The 18,287-nt window shown below is 43.9% G+C and overlaps 1 protein-coding gene and 1 non-coding gene across 2 annotated transcripts in view; one reads left to right on the forward strand and one right to left on the reverse strand.

Moving 5' to 3' along the window:
* The window catches only part of PEX14 (peroxisomal biogenesis factor 14), a 143,707-nt gene that overhangs the window by 6,826 nt on the left and 118,594 nt on the right, over positions 1 to 18,287 (forward strand). The window contains exon 2 of the mRNA XM_042954228.1: positions 15,981 to 16,028. Within this exon, the coding sequence (XP_042810162.1) occupies positions 15,981 to 16,028 (48 nt within the window). The remainder of the gene's footprint in view (positions 1 to 15,980; positions 16,029 to 18,287) is intronic.
* LOC122228968 lies at positions 6,678 to 6,781 on the reverse strand. The gene has a single exon (XR_006206850.1). It is a non-coding gene; the product is annotated as a U6 spliceosomal RNA (small nuclear RNA).

The raw sequence follows: 18,287 nt of genomic DNA on the forward strand, positions 1-18,287 counted from the left end.
TGTAACCACATACATGTAATTACATGCATCCTGCCACTGTTGCCCTACCCTCTTTGCCAGAAGCAAGTCACAGGTCCTGCCCATATTCCAGGGGACCACACAAGGGCATGAGCACAAGGAGGTGGGGATCATGGGAGTCACCTTAGAGTCTGTTTCCCCACTGATTGGTTCTAGTTTGGGGCTACTGTAAATACTCATGTATTGTGGAGAGATAGGTTTTCTTTTCTTCTTTCTTTCTTTCTTTCTTTCTTTCTTTCATAAATACTTATGAGTGGAATTGCTGGGTCACATGGTAAGTATATGTTTAGCCTTATAATAAACTGCCTAAGGGTTTTTGCAAGTTGTACTATTTTTTGGTGTCACCAGCAGTATGTGAGCATTCCAGCTGTCCTATATCCATACCAACACTTGGTATTGTCTGTCTTTAATTTTAGCCACTCTAGTGAGTTTGTAGCGGTGTTTCCTTGTGGTTTTAACTTGCATTTCTGTGATGACTAACAACATTAAGCATCTTTTCTTGTGCTTGTTGGTAGAGGCTGGGGTTCATTGTTCTGGTATCATTTGTTGAACAGATTACCCTTTCTCCATTGAATTACCTTGCCACCTTTGTAAAAATTAAAGGACTGTAGATATGTAGGTCAGTTTCTGGGCTCTGTTTTGTTTCATTTATCTCTGTGTCTAGCCTAACGTAAATGAAATACTGTCTTGATTGCTGTAGCTTTATAGTAAATCTTAAAATCAGGTAGTGTAAAACTTTTGACTTTATTGTTTTTCAGAATTGTTTTAGCTTTGGTCCATTGCATTTCCATATAAATTTTAGAATCAGTTTGTCAGTTCTTATAAAAAATGTTCTTGGGATTTTTATTGAGATTGTGTGGAATCTATAGATCAATTTGGGGGAGAGTTGATATCTTGGCAACATTGATCTTCTAATTCATTAACATGGTATGTATCTCCATTTAGGTCATCTTATTTGCTGTCAGTGTTTTGTAGTTTTCAGTCTGTAGGTCATATACACATTTTAAAAAAATTCTCTGAATATTTCATATTTTGGCATGCTATGTATGGATTTCATTAAAAAATTTCATTTTTCTGTGTTACATTTGGGAAAGAGAGACAGAGAAAGAGAGACAGAGTGCAAGCGGGAGACAGAATCTGAAGCAGGCTGCAGGCTCTGAGCCATTAGCACAGAGCCTGACGTGGGGCTTGAACCCATGAGCTGTGAGATCATGACCTGAGCTGAAGTCAGATTCTTAACTGGCAACCCTAAAAATTTCTGGGTGGCTCAGTTGGTTAAGCATCCGACTCTTGATTTTCGTTCAGGTCATGATCTTATGGTTTGTGAGATTAACCCCTGCATCGGGCTCTGCACTGACAGCATGGAGCCTGCTTGAGATTCTCTCTTTTTCTCTCTCTGCCCCTCTCATGCTCTCTCTCAAAAAAAAAAAAAAAAAAAATTAAAAAATTTTTTCACTTTTAATTGTTGAATGCTAGTATATAGAAATAGAATAAAATTGCAGTATTATTTATAGTAGCCAAGATATGGAAGCAGCCCAAGTGTCCATCAAGAGATTAATGGATAAAGAAGACGTGAGATATGTATACACACACACACGTGCACACACACACACAATGGAATATTATTCAGCCATAAAAAGAAATGAAATCTTGCCATTTGCAACAGCATAGATAGAGCTAGAGGGTCTAATGCCAAGTGAAATAAATCAGAGAAAGACAAATACCATATGATTTTACTCATGTGTGGAATTTAAGAAATAAGGAAAGGAAAAAAGACAAACCAAGAAACAGACTCTTAACTGTAGAGAACAAACTGGAGGTTACCAGAATGGAGGTGGGTGGCAGGATGGGTGAAATAGGTGATGGGGATTAAAGAGTACACTTACGATAAAAAAATAAATGTAAAATTGAGTTTGTATGTTGGTCTCCTATCTGCAACTTGTTACACTCATAATTCCAGTAGCTTTTTGGTAGATTCTGTGTGATTTCTCACATCTGTAGATGATCCTGTCATCTGCAAATGAAGACAGCTTTACATACTGCTTTTCAATTTATATGCTCTCTAGGAGTTCTTATACAATGTTGAGAGGAATATTGAGAATAGACATTCTTGCTTTATTCTTGATCTTAGGGGAAAATATATTCAGTCTTCACATTTAAATATGATATGAAGTATAAGTTATTTTTTAACTTCTTTTCTTTTTTAAAGTTTATTTATTTATTTTGAGAGAGAAAGCTCAAGCAGGGGAGGGGCAGAGAGAGGGAGAAAGAGAATCCCAAGCAGATTCTCCTCTGTCAGTGCAGAGCCCTCATTCAGGGCTCGATCCCACTCATGACTTGAGCGGAAATCAAGAGTCAGACACTTAACCAACTGAACCAGCCAGGCGCCCCAAGCTATAAGTTTTATTTGAAGGTGCTCTTTTTCAAGTGGAGGAGATTCAACTTTATATTTAATTTGTTGAGTGTTTTTGAAAAAATTATGTGTTTTGACTGTTACCAAGTATTCTTTTTGCTATCTGTTGATCCTATTTTTTTTTATTAATATGGTAATTCATGTTGATTGATTTTTCAAATGTTAAATTCATTTTCTATTTATTGGATAAATTCCACTTGGTTATGATGTATTATCCTTTCTATATATTACTGGATTTGGTTTGTCAGTGTTTTCTTTCTTTTTTTAATTTTCCTTTTTTAAATTTACATCCAAATTAGTTAGGATATAGTGCAACAATGATTTCAGGAGTAGATTCCTTAGCGCCCCTTACCCATTTAGCCCACACCCCCTCCAGTAACCCTCTGTTTGTTTGCCATATTTATGAGTCTCTTATGCTTTGCCCCCTCCCTGTTTCTATATTATTTTTGTTTCCCTTCCCTTATGTTCATCTGTTTTGTCTCTTAAACTCCTCATGTGAGTGAAGCCATATGATATTTGTCTTTTTCTGACTAATTTCACTTAGCATAATACCCTCCATTTCCATCCACGTAGTTGCAAATGCAAGATGTCATTCTTTTTGATTGACGAGTAGTACTCCATTGTGTATCTGTACCACATCTTCTTTACCCATTCATCCATCGATGGACATTTGGGCTCTTTCCATACTTTGGCTATTGTTGACAGCACTGCTATAAACATGGGGGTGCATGTGCCCCTTCGAAAGAGCGCACCTGTATTCCTTGGATAAATACCTAGTAGTGCAATTGCTGGGTCGTAGGGTAGTTTGATTTTTAATTTTTTGAGGAACCTCCATACTGTTTCCCAGAGTGGCTGCACCAGCTTGCATTCCCAGGTTTGTCAGTATTTTCTTAAGGGTTTCTTCATTTATATTTAAGAGAGATATTGATTTATAGTTTTCTTTTGTGTGTGTCTGTGAAATCTTTGTCTAGTTTTGGTATCAAGGTCATATTGGCTTCATAGAATGAGTTGGAGAATTTTACCTTTTTTTCTATTTTCTGAAATAGTTCGTATAAGGTTGGCATTATTTTTCCTTAAATGTTTAAGAGAATTCACCGGTGAAGCCACCTGGGCGTACAATTTTCTTTTTTAATTTTCATTACATATGTAATTTCTTTTTAATTAAATATTTTAAATTATGTTATAAATTTATTCTTTTTTAAAGTTTATTTTGAGAGAGCGAGAGTGAGTGCACATGTGAGCAGAGGCAGGAGCAGAGAGAGCACGAGAGAGAATCCCAAGCAGGCTTTACACTGTCGGCACAGAGCCCCACGTGGGGCTTGATCTCAAAGACTGTGAGATCATGACCTGAGCCAAAAATCAAGGGTTGGGGCTCAACTGACTGAGCCACCCAGGCACCCCTCCCTTATTATCTTTTAAGTATCTATAGATACACAGTGCTTTTCCTGATTTCATTTATAATACTGTAAATTAGTGTCTTCTGTATTTTTTATTGATTGGTTTAGATAAAGGCTATCAATCTTAATATTCTTCCAAAAAAACCAGCTTATATTTCATTGACTGTAATTTTATTTATTTATTTGTTTATTTATTTATTTATTCATATGTTTATTTTAGAGAGAGCGCATGCACGCATGAGAGTAGGGGAGGAGCAGAGAGAGAGAGAGAATCTTTTTTTTTTTTTTACGTTTATTTTTGAGAGAGAGAGAGCGTTTGCGCACAGGGGTGAGAGGCAGAGAGAGGGGGAGAGAGAATCCTAAGCAGTCTCCACGCCCAGCATGGAGCCCAAGTGGGGCTCATTCCCATGACCCTGGGATCATGACCTGAGCTGAAATCACGAGTCCCATGCTTAACCAGCTGAGCCACCCAGGTGCCCCTATTTCTTTCCTTCTGTTTTGGGTTTCATTTGCTCTTATTTTTCTAGCACATTTTCTAAAGTTAGTACACTACTAAAAACATTAGATTTCCTTCCCAACACTGCTTTAGTTGCATTCCACAAATTTAGATTGTGTCGTGGTTTCATTTTTGTACAGTTCAGAATATTCGGAATATTTTCTTACTTCCCCCGTAATTTCTTCTTTCTCCCATAGATTATTTAGAAGTCTGTTTAATTTCCAAACATTTGGGATTTTTTCCAGATTTTTTTTTCTATTGTTGATTTCTAGTTTAATCTCATGGTCAGAGAGCATACTCTGTATGATTTCAACTCTTTTAAATTTGAGATTTGTTTTATGGTCTGTCTTGGCGAATTTTCCTTGTGAACTTGAAAATAATGAATATTCTGCAGTTGTTGGATGGAGCATTCTACTAATGTTAATTAGGCCAAGTTGGTTGATAGTGTCATTTAGGTCTTCTGTACCCTTACGGACTTTTTGATTAAGGAGAGCGGATTATTAAAGTCTCCAACTGTTAATTGTGGATTTGTCTATTTATAGCTTTTTAATTCTGTCTGATTTACTTCGTGTATTTGAAACTTCGTTACTGTATGCATACTTACTCAGGATTATGATGTCTTCTTGAGCGACTCCTTTATTTTTGAACTGTCCCTGTTTCTGTTTGGTAATATCTGCTATTTTGAAGTTGTCTGAGATTTATTGCTCCTGCAGCTTCCTTGTGACTAGTGTTTGCATGAGGTGCCTTCTGTCCTTTGGCCTTTCACCTATGTTTGTTTTTGCTAAAAGTGGTTTTCTCCTAGACAGCATACAGCTGGGTCTTGCTTTTTCCCCACAAAGTCTGACCGTCTCTGCCTTCTATTTGGAGTGTTCCATTTATACTTGAGGTAAATATAAATATGGTTGGGTTTAACTCTACCGTCTCACAATTTTTTCCATCTGTTCTTTTTTTAAAAGTTTTTAAGTGTTTTTTATTTTTTGAGAGAGAGAGTGAGAGCGAGTGGGGGAGGGGCAGAGAGAGGGAGACACAGAATCTGAAGCAGGCTCCAGGCTCCGTGCTGTCTGCACAGAACCCAACACAGGGCTCAAACTCACGAATCTTGAGATCATGACCTAGGCCGAAGTCAGATGCTTAACTGACTGAGCCACCCAGGCGTCCCTTATCTGTTCTTTGATCCCTGTTATCTTGTCTTGGATTGAATTAAAAAACATTAAAAAAAAATTTGTTTTAATGTTTATTTATTTTTGAGACAGAGAGAGACAGAGCATGAACGGGGGAGGGTCAGAGAGAGGGAGACACAGAATCCGAAGCAGAACAGAATGCTGACAGCTCAGAGCCTGATGCCGGGCTTGAACCCACAGACTGTGAGATCATGACCTGAGCCAAAGTTGAATGCTTAACTGACTGAGCCACCCAGGTGCCCCTAAAAAACATTTTTTTAAAGATTTTATTTTTGAGTAATCTCTACACCCGATACGGGGCTCGAACCCACGACCCAGAGATCAAGAGTCGCATGCTTTTACCTACTGAGACAGCCAGGCGTCCTAGATTGAATTATTTTTTAAGGATTTCATTTGATCTCTACTATTGCGTTAGCTGTATCTCTATTTTTTTTTGGTCAGTAATTGGCGTGAGGTTTACCATATGTTACTTAAGGTTGCCAGAGCTTGCTTTCAAATGATTTACCAATTCACAAGGAACGTAAGAACTGTACCAACAGTATGCTTCTGTCGTCTGTTAGTCTGTTAATACTATTAGTGTCCTAGATTTTACTTGGACTTGTGGCATCAACCCTGCAGTGCACTTTGGAGAGACAGAGAGACAGAGCGTAAGTGGGGGAGGGGCAGGGAGAGAGGGAGACACAGACTCTGAAGCAGAGTCCACGCTCCGAGCTGTCAGCACAGAGCCTGACTCAGGGTTGGAACTTACGAACCGTGAGAGCATGACCTGAGCCGAAGTCGGACGCTTAACCACCTGAGCCACCCAGGTGCCCCTACCCTGCAGGGCATTTTAAGTTATCTTTTTAAAATTTAAAAAAATAGTAGAAATGAATAATATAAAATAAATATATTTAAGATATCTTTGCCATTTACCAGCATATTTACCATTTCTGTCATTCTTTTGTGCATCCAGTTTTCATCTGGTATTGGTTTTCTTATGCTTACGGGGTTTCTTTTAGCATTCTTGTGGTATGGGTATACAATTTCTTCTGGCTTTTTTTTCCCCCTCTTAAAAAGCTTTTATTTTGTATTTTTAAAATTTTATTGTTTTAAATTTTAATTCAAGTATAGGTAACATGCAGTATAGTGTTTCAGGTGCACAGTATAGTGATTCAACAATTCTACACATTACAAAAAACATGGAACACTTCCCAAATTTTCATGTCATCTCTGGGCAGGGGCCGTGCTAATCTCTGTATTGTTTCAGTTTTAGTGTATGCACTGCTGAACTGAGCACATTTTATTTTGTATTTATTTTTGAAAGATATTTTTACTGGATGGGGCACCTGGGTGACTCAGTTAAGCGTTAAGTGTCTGATTGTTGATTTCAGCTCAAGTCATATCTCATGGTTCGTGAGTTTGAGTCCCCCATTTGGGCTCCATGGTGACAGCACAGAGCCTGCTTGGGGTTCTCTCTCTCTCCCTCTCTCTGCCCCTCCCGCTCCCCTGCAGGTTAAGTTTTAAACTTAAAAAAAAAAAAAAAAGATAATTTCACTGGATATGGAATTCTAGGTTGACAGTTTTCCCCCCGTAGGCATTTTAAATTCTTTTTTAAAAAAACTGTTTATTTGTTTTTGAGAGAGAGAGAGAGAGAGGGAGGGAGGGAGGGAGGGAGGGGCAGAGAGAGAGGGGGAGGGAGAGAATCCCAAGCAGGCTCCAAGCTGTCAGTGCAGAGCTCAACGTGGGGCTTGATCCCACAAACCATGAGATCATGACCTGAGCTGAAGTCGGATTCTTTTTTTTTTAAGCATTTAATATTTATTTATTTTTGAGACAGAGAGAGACAGAGCATGAACAGGGGAGGGGCAGAGAGAGAGGGAGACACAGAATCTGAAACAGGCTCCGGGCTCTGAACAGTCAGCACAGAGCCCGATGCGGGGCTTGAACTCACGGACCACAAGATCATGACCTGAACTGAAGTCGGACGCTTAACCGACCAAGCCACCCAGGTGCCCCTGAAGTCGGATTCTTAACCGGCTGAGCCACCTAGGCATCCCCACCTGTGGGCAATGTAAAGATATGAGGTCATTGTAGTTTTTCTTTTTTTTTGTATTATTAATTTTAAAAATTATTTCTTTATTTTTTATTTTAGAGAGAGAATACAAGTGGGACAGAGGGGCAGAGGGAGAGAGAGAATCTTAAGCAGGCTCCATGCTCAGTGCAGAACCCCTGACACAGGGCTTGATCCCACAACCCTGGGATCATGACCTGAGCCAAAATCAAGAGTCAGATGCTCAACTGACGGAGCCACCCAGGCACCCCATCATTGTAGTTTTTATTTGGCTTGTGTGGCTTCTGATCAGAAACCTGAGGTCATTCTTAATCTTGGTTAATATCTGTAGGTGATCTCTTTTTTTCTGGCTGCTTATAAGATTTCCCCCTTTTCATGGGTTTTTATTTTATTAAAAAATTTTTTTAGTGTTTATTTACTTTTGAGAGAGAGAGAGAGAGAGACAGAGCACAAATGGGTGAGGGGCAGAGAGGGAGACACAAAATCGGAAGCAGGCTCCAGGCTCTGAGCTGTCAGCACAGAGCCTGACGAGGGGTTCGAACCCATGAACCATGAGATCATGACCTGAGCTGAAGTAGGATGCTTAATCCAGGCGCCCTGAGGGTTTTTAGCAATTTCATTGTATAGAACCTTAGCATGCGTGTGTGTTTTTTTGCTTCGGGTTTGTTGAGCTTCTTGGATTTGGGAGTTTCATCAAACTTTGAAAAATTTCAGCCATTATTTCTTCAAATATTTTTCTTTTTTTTACCTTTGTCCTTCATTTTGGTCAGTTTTTGTCACTGTGTTTTCAAGTGCACTTACCTTTTCTTGTATAGTATCTAATCTGCTGTCACTCCCATTCAGTGGAATTTTTATTTCTGATATTATAGTTACATCTAGAAGTCCTATTTTCTTTTTATGTGATATATTTCTCTCCCTACTGTGATCCTGTTTTCCTTTCAGTTTTCTTTTTATTGAGGTATGATTGACATACATTAGATTAGTTTCAGGCATACAACATAATGACTCAGTATATGTATTTTAAAAATTGCATTAGGGATGTCTGGGTGTCTCAGTTGGTTGAATGTCCCAGTCTTGATTTTGGTTCAGGTTATGATCCCAGGGTCATGGGATCAAACCCTGTGATGCACTCTACGTTGAGTGTGGATCCTCCTTAAGATTCCCTCTTTCTCTCTCTACCCCTCTCCCCCACTCACGCTCCCTCTTTCTCTCTCTGAAATAAATAAGATAAAATAAAAAAATTGCATTAAATTCTTGAATAAAGTTATAACACCTGTCTTAATGTTTTCATTTCTGCAAATTATTCCTTTTATTTATTTATTTTTTACTTTTTAAAAAATGTTTATTTAATTTAGAGAAAGAGAGAGAGAGACAGTGTGAGAGGGTAAGGGCAGAGTTAGAGGGAGACACAGAATTGGAAGCAGGCTTCCAGCTCTGTGCTGACAGCTCAGAGAGGCTTGAACTCATGAACTGCGAGATCATGACCTGAGCTGAAGTCGGATGCTTAACCGACTGAGCCACCCAGGCGCCCCTTCTTCTACTTTTTCTTATTATTGTGCATCACACTTTCCTGCTTCTGGACATCTGGTGAGACTATTGATCAGATGCTGGGTGCTGCGAATATTACATTGTTGAGGATCTGGATTTTGTGGTCATACTTTAAAGCATGTTGAGATTTATTCTGGTGGATAGTTAAGTTACTTTTGTTCATTTTGATTCTGTCAAGTCCTGTTTTTTTTTTAAGATTTTAAGTAATCTCTACATCCAACATGGGGCTCGAACTCACAACCCTAAGGCCAAGAGTCACGTGCTCTACCTGCAGCCAGGTGCTCCCATCAAGTCCTGTTTTTAGGCTTTGTAAGGGTGGATCTAGGGTGGCCTTTACCCTAGGGATAATCTGCCCTCTCCCCACCAGGATATGGCCCTTCCAGGTCTGTCCTGAGTGCCCTGACGGAGCAGTGAGGACACGCCAGTCCGGTGCCTGTGACCTGTGAGGTCTACGGGGGCTCTGGGAGCCGTTCAGCCCACTCTGCTTCTTCATCGCTCTTCCTGAGCCTTGTGGAGGTTCACTCTGCGCGTGCACACATTTTCATATTCAGCGAAGTCGTAAGGGAATCCCTTTGCAGATTTCTGGATCTCTCTTTCTGCATGCGCCTCTCCTCTCTGGAACTCTGCCCTCTAACTTTCAGCTGCCTTAGCCTCCCTGAACCCTATCTCTGTTTCCTCAACTCAGCAAGAGACTGCCATGTTCTGGTGGGGACCACTGCATGCCCTCCCCCCCCCACCCCGGCTTCTTGGTCTGAAACATGCCTCCCGGAAGAAAGCCAGGGTGTTCTTAGGGGCTCATATCATTCATTTCTGATCTATCAGGAATCACTGCAGTCTAATGTCTACAAACGGTGGTGTCATTTATTTTGTTTAGTTTTTGTAACCAGTGGGAGGTTAAGTCTGGTCTCAATTACTCCATCACAGACAGAGCAGAAGTCTATTGGTTGATTTTGAGCAGAGGAGTAACAGGATATAACTTCTTTTATCTCATCTGATCCTGAATGTGAGGTGGTGGTATCATTCCCATCATTTCCACGGATGAGGAAACTGGGGTTCAGAGGCTGAGCGGTATACCCGCAGTCACGCGGTCTTTAGTGCCGTCGTTCACGCACTTGCCTCTGTGCCAGTGCCGCTCACAAGATATTTCTTGAACTGAACCTTACTTATTCTTCTCTGCAAAGAACTGTAGGCCAGACTGGCCTAGGACATATCTAGAGTTACGCAGCCACTTGGCAGGTGTGGCATGGGCACACCTAGACCTGGATGTTCTGCCAGTTGCTCAGACCTGAGCTGCGTGTGCAGTTGGTCTTTGCTGTGCCTCAAGGTCAGCACTTGGCACACCTTCTGGCTGGGGGAGGTCAGTGCCTGGGCAGCAGGAGTGAGAGCACCTTTGTGCCTTTCAAACCGGGAGCACTTCTGTCTGCCACTGTGGTCTTTTTTTGTCCGTTGGTTTTTTAAAACAGTCTTAGCCTTTTGCTCATCTTCCCTTCCTGCCATCTGCATTCTGGCCCCTAAGCATCCTGCCTGTGTATTCATTGCCTTAGAGCCTGCTTCTTATACCTTTGCAGGGGGACTCAGCTGGTGATTTCTCAGCCTGTTATTATTATTTATTATTATTATTTTTTTAACATTTATTATTGAGAGGCGGGGAGACACAGAGCGTGAGCAGGGGAGGGGTAGAGAGAGGGGGAGACACAGAATCCGAAGCAGGCTCCAGGCTCCGAGCTGTCAGCACAGAGCCCGACGCGGGGCTCGAACTCACAAACTGTGAGATCGTGACCTGAGCCGAAGTTGGTCGCCTAACCGACTGAGCCACCCAGGTGCCCCATGTTATTATTATTTTTAAAGTCAAGACCACCCTGTCAAGATTTCCAGGATCAAGGTGGAATTTAATTTGTAGGGATTTGTCTCAAGCCAGAAAATAGATTTGACCACTGAAAGGGGGTCGGTGCGGGGGTAGGTGTTTGAGGAGTGCTGGGCTCTCCTAAGAGCTGGGCTCGTGAGACTGATGGACCTGCATGTGCGGGGGGACTGAGCTTCTGACAGGCAGACGGCCGCTCAGACCTTTGCTCTTCTTTGAAGGGACACCTAGAGCCGCACGTTAAAGGTGAGTGTCTGTGCTCCCCATCAGCAAGAGGAAGCACAATGGTCTGGAATCTCCGGGGGTCCTGCTGGTGCTTGAATGGGACAGTTCTTCATGCACTGCTGGACACAAAGCCTCCCAGGCCCCTGCCTTCTAAATGCCAGTGAGATTCCCTGGTCACTGAGACAACCGGAACCACCTCTACAGGGTGTGTGTGTGTGTGTGTGTGTGTGTGTGTGTGAGAGTGAATGTGTGTTTAAGAGAGAGAGCATACCCACAAACTGGGGAGAGGGGGAGGGAGAGAGAGAGAGAGGGAGAGAATGAATCCCAAGCAGGCTTCACGCTCAGCACAGAGCGCGGCATGGGGTTCGACCCCATGACGCTGGGATCATGACCTGACCCGAAACCAAGAGTTGGACACTCAACCGACCGAGCCACCCAGGTGCCCCACCTCCACACATTTTCAAATTCCTCTCTGGGGTGTGTGGGGGGTGTTTCTGCCCTGGGGTTGAGAATCCCTGGACCACAGCATTGCACCCTGGGAGTAGGCCAGGTTTGTGTTAAGTTGCAGGTGAAATGTTTCAGGAGTGGCCACGTGTCCTGCTGTGGTCCTCTGCTTGCTTCTTCTGTGCGCATGTATATGAAGTGGTTCCTTTGTTTTCGTGTCTTAAATTAAAAGAAAAAAACCTGAGGTATTTATTGGGTGCAGGTGATATTTTAAGTGCTGAAGATCAGCCTTCCGTAAGATGGTAAAGTGCCTGCCTTTAAGGAGTTAAAAATCTAGTGGGACTAGATAGATAGTAAACTAGTAACCCAGTGAAGGATTTCGGGTGGTATTATCAAGGAAATCCATGCGGAGAGTAGGAAGGATGAAGGCTATTTTGGTTACCAAGAAACAGTGCTCTTTAGGAACCTGTTGAGAAGGAGCAATGGGGGGTGGTCCGTTGTAGACTGCAGACATTTCAACACAAACTGGAGTATCATCTCGAATATAATCAGTATTGGGCCATTCCTAGACGGGTGAGGAGCCCCCTGTGAGTTCACTGATAAGGTCTGACAGACCTCAGTACCACTGTGAGTTGGAATAGGGTGTGGGGAAATCTTGCTCCTCCTTGCAGCTCTGAGACTAAGCCTGGAGCCCTGGCTTTGGTGTGCTGAGACCCCAGAAGGCTCTGGAGGTCAAGACTTGAGGAATTTGGAGAGTGCTGCTATTCAGCCTCCTTGATAGGGGTACACACACACACACACACATCCGGGTTCTTAAATGCTTTGAATGCCTGGAAGAATCTATAAGGAACCAGCGTCAGTGGTGGTTCCCCGAAGGAAGAGGGGAGTGTTGGAGAGTTAGAATGAGAGAGAAGCTTTCTTTTTAAAAATTTTAACATTCATGTATTGTTTAAGTGGAATACGCTTCCTTGGCTCACAGTGTAAAAACGTACAAAAGGGTATATGATGAAAGAGACTTAGCACCGTATACTGTTTTCCCTCTGGCAAATGCTAGCTAGTCAAGAGGTGAACTCATTTTAAGGGAAGTTCCGTAGTGATCATGATTCATAGTGATTCCTTGTATTTTAGGAAGAAGAAAGCTGTGGATTAAGTCAGAATGAGGTTTCCTAAATATTAAAGCTGTTTGAGTTAGTTTTGTCGAGTCAAATAACCCACATTATTATTTGTGGGGGTAGCATTAAGAGTGTTGCTTAACGAAATGTGATCCAAACAAAACTCGATCATTTTATTTTCTTTAATTTACATTTAAAAAATTTTTAAGTTTATTTAGTTTGAGAGAAAGGAAGAGAGTGTGTGTGCATGCTAGCATGCTAGGGAGGGGCGGAGAGAGAGAGAGAATCCCAAGCAGGTTCTCTCTGCACCGTCAGTGCCGAGACCCATGTGGGGCTCAAAACTGCTAACTGTGAAATTACGACCTGAGCCAAAGTCAAAATTGAGTCAGGACACTGAACCAACTGAGTCACCCAGGCCCGTCCCCCCCGCCCCCCCCGCCCCCAGTTTTTTTTTTTTTTAAAGTAGGCCCCATGTCCAGTGCGGAGCCCAATGCGGGGCTCGAACTCACAAAACCGTGAGATCGTGGCCTGCATCGAAATCAAGAAAGAGCCAGACACTTAACTGAGCCACCCAGGTGCCCCCAAAATTCAATTATTATTTAAAAAAATTTTTTTTCCTTATTTATTCTTGAGAGAGAGACAGGGTGTGATCAGGGGAGGAGCAGAGAGAGAGAGAGAGAGACAGAGAGAGAGAGACAGACACAGAATCTGAAGCAGGCTCCAGGCTCTGAGCTGTCCGCACAGAGCCCAACGTGGGGGTCGAACTCACGAACCGCGAGATCATGTCCTGAGCCGAAGTCGCACGCTCAACCGACTGAGCCCCCCAGGTGCCCCAAAACTCAATTATTTTAAGTAGAATGGTTCAAATCCCTTTAGTACCAGTTGCTAGCTGGGTCATCACAGGCATGCTATTTATTTATCTCCTTTGCCTCTGTTTCCTCATCAGCAATAATTTCATACATTTATTGTAGAATTACATGAAGAAAGAGGTAAATAAATGTTAGCACTTAATATTTGCCAAATGGAGTGAAGGAAAGCCCTCAGGAAGATAATGAACTTTACTCTGTAATCCATTCGGTTGAGTGAGAACCATTCTACTCTTTGTTGCCTTTCGTTCATTCAGCAAATATCTGTGGAAGGCCTAATCTGTGCCTCATACTGCCCTGGGCCCCGGGGATGCAGTGAGCAGCACACACAGACAGTTTTTGCCCCTGTGGAGTTCATAATCTAGTGTGGGACACAGACATCAGTCAGATAATCACACAAGTAAAATTGCACTTCTTCTCAGTCCTTGAAAGAGAGGTGGATGGTGTTAGGATAGAATAGGGAGATTTCACCCTGTCGTGGATGTCAGAGAATGCTTCCCCAAGGAAGTGACTTAGCCAAGTGGAACTGTCAGAGGCTCGGGCAGGGATAGCATGTGCAAAGGCCCGTGTGTCTGTTGGGCAGAGCTGGGCAGTGTGTGTCACACAGACCTGAGTTGCAGTGGATGTGAGGCCTTGGCAGTCACACAGAGAAGGTTTTCTGTATTAGGGCTGCTGTTGGTAGCTGTTTCCTGGGGTGGTTGGCGGGGGGGCGGTGAGATCTGATTCTTACTGTTTTGAAACGATAGTCCGTCTGCAGCGTGGGAAATGAATTAGAAGAGAGCCAGCGTGGATGTGGGTGCACTGATGTGAAGGGTATTGGAGTGGTCCAGGCAGGGGATTTTGGAAGCTTTGGCCCAAGTGATGACAGTAGAAGTAGAGAGAAGCGGATGGACTGATTGCATGGATATTTAGGAAGGAATATGGCAGGACTTGATAATGCGTTAGCTCTGGTGAGTGGTGGAGAAAGCTATCAAGAATGGCCTTTTGGACTCCAGTTTGTATATTTTGGTGGAAGGTTGTGCCCTTGGCTCAGGCAGGGAATACTGGAAGAGGACACGTGTGGCAGAGGGAGAGGATTATGAATCCTGTTAAGGGACTTGTTGAGTCCAGAGGAGGCTGGGAGGCAGGTGGACGTAGATCTAAATGCAGGTTATCGCTGCTGCGAGCAGGGATGGGGGAAGGAGGAAGGGAAAGCGTGCTCAGGTTCCTGGAGACTTTCTACTTGGTTTCATGCAGGCTGACCTTGCCCCGGGACTTTGGATGAGGAGCTAGAGTCCTTCTCCCAGCCAGAGTCCTTGCCACTGTGCTGTGTGCCAGCTGCACAGTGGCAGTTGGTTGTGAGGAAATCTTTGGAGACCCTCTGTGGCCTGGACTCTTTCCTCTCCCACCTTCTGTGGTTTTTTTCCCCCCCGAGGAGGCCTGGCACTTGCCATCTGAACGAGTATGGAGGCTGGCGGCTGGCTCCCGAGACCCACCGATTCGCTGCACTTGTCTGGATATTATCTGTAGACAATTGGAAATTGGCTTGAACATCAGTAACAGTAAACTAATCATAACTCTCAAACTGCTTGTTTTATTCTTTGGGAGATTTGTGAGTTTCCTCCGAGTCTGTCTCTGTCTCTCCCTTTCTGTAAATTTGGCTAGACCATCGGCCCCGCGTTGAAGGTAAATGTGAGCATGAGGCAAATGTGAGATCCAGAGAGGGGAGAGGGTCCCAGACTAGAGCCAGGCTGAGACCCCATGCTGCCTGCCTGCCGCTTGGTCTGTCAGCCTGGCACTGGCTTAATTACAAAACTGATTCAAGCTTGGCTTTCTTTACTCCTGTGGATTGGTGTCCTCAGTGACAGGTGATAAATAAGAACCGTGTCCGGAGTTTCTTCGCTTCCTGGTTCCAAGTAGATGCTGGGAGAAAATCCTGAGTATGGGCCACTGGGGCCCCCTTGTGGCTGGATCTGGTTCTCCACTTTCGCTCTGCTCTTCCCTGTAAGGCGGGAAGATGGCAAAAGGGAAGTTTTGCTCTCTCTTAAAGCCTTTCCTCTGGATTTGCTATTTCTGTGGATCTCATGATAGTCCTCGGCCCTTGCTGCTCAGCTGTTGATCTTGGGCCCTCTTAAGCTAAACCTAGTCTTCTTGAGATGCTGTGGCAGTGAACCCAGAAGCAGTCTGTTCTCGTTTACTGGCTAACTCAGACTCCATGGGCTACTTCTTTCCAGGTAGGGCACTGCAGAACACTGTACAGTCTGAGAAGCTGGTGGGAAATAGGAGGAACAGGTGTTGGTGTGTGTTGCTGGAGAATGAAGCATCTGTGGCTTTTTGATGTCCATTGGGTGGCACTGTGATCTTATTTTTGTTTCTATTTTTCTTTGCAGCCAAGCTCTACTCCAGGAGGTGAAAATGTGGTGCCTCGAGAGCCTCTGGTAAGTACCCAAGATACACAGTATCATTTCCTAATAATTAAAATACTGTGTGAGTATGGAGAAACCTATGATCCTGGAGTTTTGCATCCTTCAGTGTCCCTTCAAAAGTAGGTATTATATGGAGACTAACTTAATGGCCTTTGACTTCTGACTTCTTCTCTGGCTTGCAGGATTTAGTGAGCTGTCTCCTTACTAAAACCTGGTCTTTTCTGGAAGGGAAAGCATCCACCCCTTGGGGTGGTGCACCACTTTGTTTGTTGCTGACCAGTAGTAACTAGTGGGATGCCTGAAACCTTTGGAGGCGGAGTTGGGACTAGGTTCCGAAGGTAGCTTTCTTCACAAAGTGCTTTTGCTCTGGTTGTCTGAGCCCCAGTCCCTGCCAGCGCACCCCATTTTCATTCTATGGTTTGCATTGCAGGGCCTGCCGCAAATCCTGTTCGTTGGGTTGGTCGTTGGGTCGTAAGACCTGTTCTGTAGCAGCCTGATAAGTTTCATGGAGGGCCGGCTTTGAGAGCTTTGCCTTTGTTTGGTGATAGCAAGCTGCAGGATGTACACCCAGCCTTCGTGTCACAGGCCTGCTTTTCTTCCCTCTCCTCCAGCAGTAGTGGGAGGAGGTGATGTGAGGTCTTAGCTGGCGTGAACAGGCCTGAATTGTAGCCCGTTCCTAGGTTCCCAAGGCAGAAGGGGAGTTGGATTTGGCTGAGCTCTAGAAAGACCAGGGTGACGCAAGCCCTGCTGGGGCTGATTCAGGGAAGCACTGCCACCGTCCTGTTACCTACTGTTATCGCGTCAGCTCCCTTCCCACTGCACCCCGCGATGGCTTCCTTTCACTCTTCTGGTCTTGCCTGGGTTTGTCTGGAGGTCAGGGTGGTATGAAGGCCAGAGGCTTCAGGCTTCTCCTTGCCAGGCCCGTAGATCAGGAGCTTGAGTGTCCCCCGGGGCCTGTCAGTGCCCCGCAGGCTAGAGTTGTGGCTGGTTTTGGACTCATGTCCAAACTGAACGCTTGTCCTCTGCAGTCCTTTACTTCTCAGCCTCCTTTTACATTTTTCTCTATTGACTTAACTGGCGATCACCGGTGGAGGGACTGGTCCTTCTCTTGAAGCGCAATGGGATAAACCCTCGGGGGTTCTTTCTAGCAGTGAGCCCTAAGCCACGGGCAGCCTCGCTAATTTCTGGGTATTTGGAGCCCTGCAGCCCCTTGGCCCTGCTGACGTTTCTGTGCACTGCTCTTTTCCTGCTGTCTGCTGCATCTGCTTGGTGGTTGGTTGTATGTTTATTTCTTTCTTTTCTGGGAGGCCCTGAGCAGTCTTCAAACCCTAGTAGCCTGTGATCGTCCAGAGTTCAGACTCATTCTCTCCAGGCCAACTCTACAATTACCTTATATTTAATTAATATTTTTTCCCCTTCTTTACGTACTTGCTGCATAATTGCTCAGAGGAAAGAAAACACATAGCAGCAATTTATATATATATAAAAAAAAACAATAATTAAAAAAAACACCCCGAAATAAACTCCCATCTCATTTGGGCTGATCCTATGAGTTGGGTAATTAGAGCCCTATTAAAAGGTAGACCCTTTCTGCTTCCCTTCTTTTTTTTTTTTTTTTTTATTAATTTTTTTATATTAAACTCCCACAGTCTCTCAGTCATGCCCTTATTGCTTTTGGCCAACTATTTGCAGCAGCCTGATTAAATGAGGGCACCAGCCGAGTTGTATGGTCTTGTGTGAGCTGCTTCTGCCTCTTGAGAGTGGAGGTGGGAGGGTGCCAGGCAGAGGGGCCCGCCAAGGGCCAGCAAGGACTCATGTGGCGGGTCGGGGTACAGGACTTTGAGCTGGCAGGAGGCTGGGTGAGAGTCACAGGGCACTGGCGAAGGGATGAGGTGGTCTCCCCCACCCACAGAAGACTCCCAGCACTGCCCGAGCCCCGCTTCCACAGGGCAGGCTTCTCAGGTGTGTGCATTAGCCATCGTCTCTTGGATGCTTGGATGCTTGGAGGAACAGACAGCTGAAGGATAAAACTGAGCCTTCTTCCGTAATTTATGCATTTTATTGGGGAAGAAAAGGCATTTGTACACATGAAGCAATTAGCAGACAGTACAAGACCATATATAATTTTAGCAAACAGTACAAAATCGCATGTAATTTGGTGCAGAATTGCCTGGCTGGGAGTCTAAGAGCCCTCATTATTCAGAGAAGGAAGAGTTCTGGCTGGGGTATACTTAGGGATGGTTTCTGTGAAACTTGAAGCCAGGTCTTGAG

Source organism: Panthera leo, chromosome C1 (genome assembly GCF_018350215.1).
Source record: "Panthera leo isolate Ple1 chromosome C1, P.leo_Ple1_pat1.1, whole genome shotgun sequence".
Lineage (NCBI taxonomy): Eukaryota > Metazoa > Chordata > Mammalia > Carnivora > Felidae > Panthera > Panthera leo.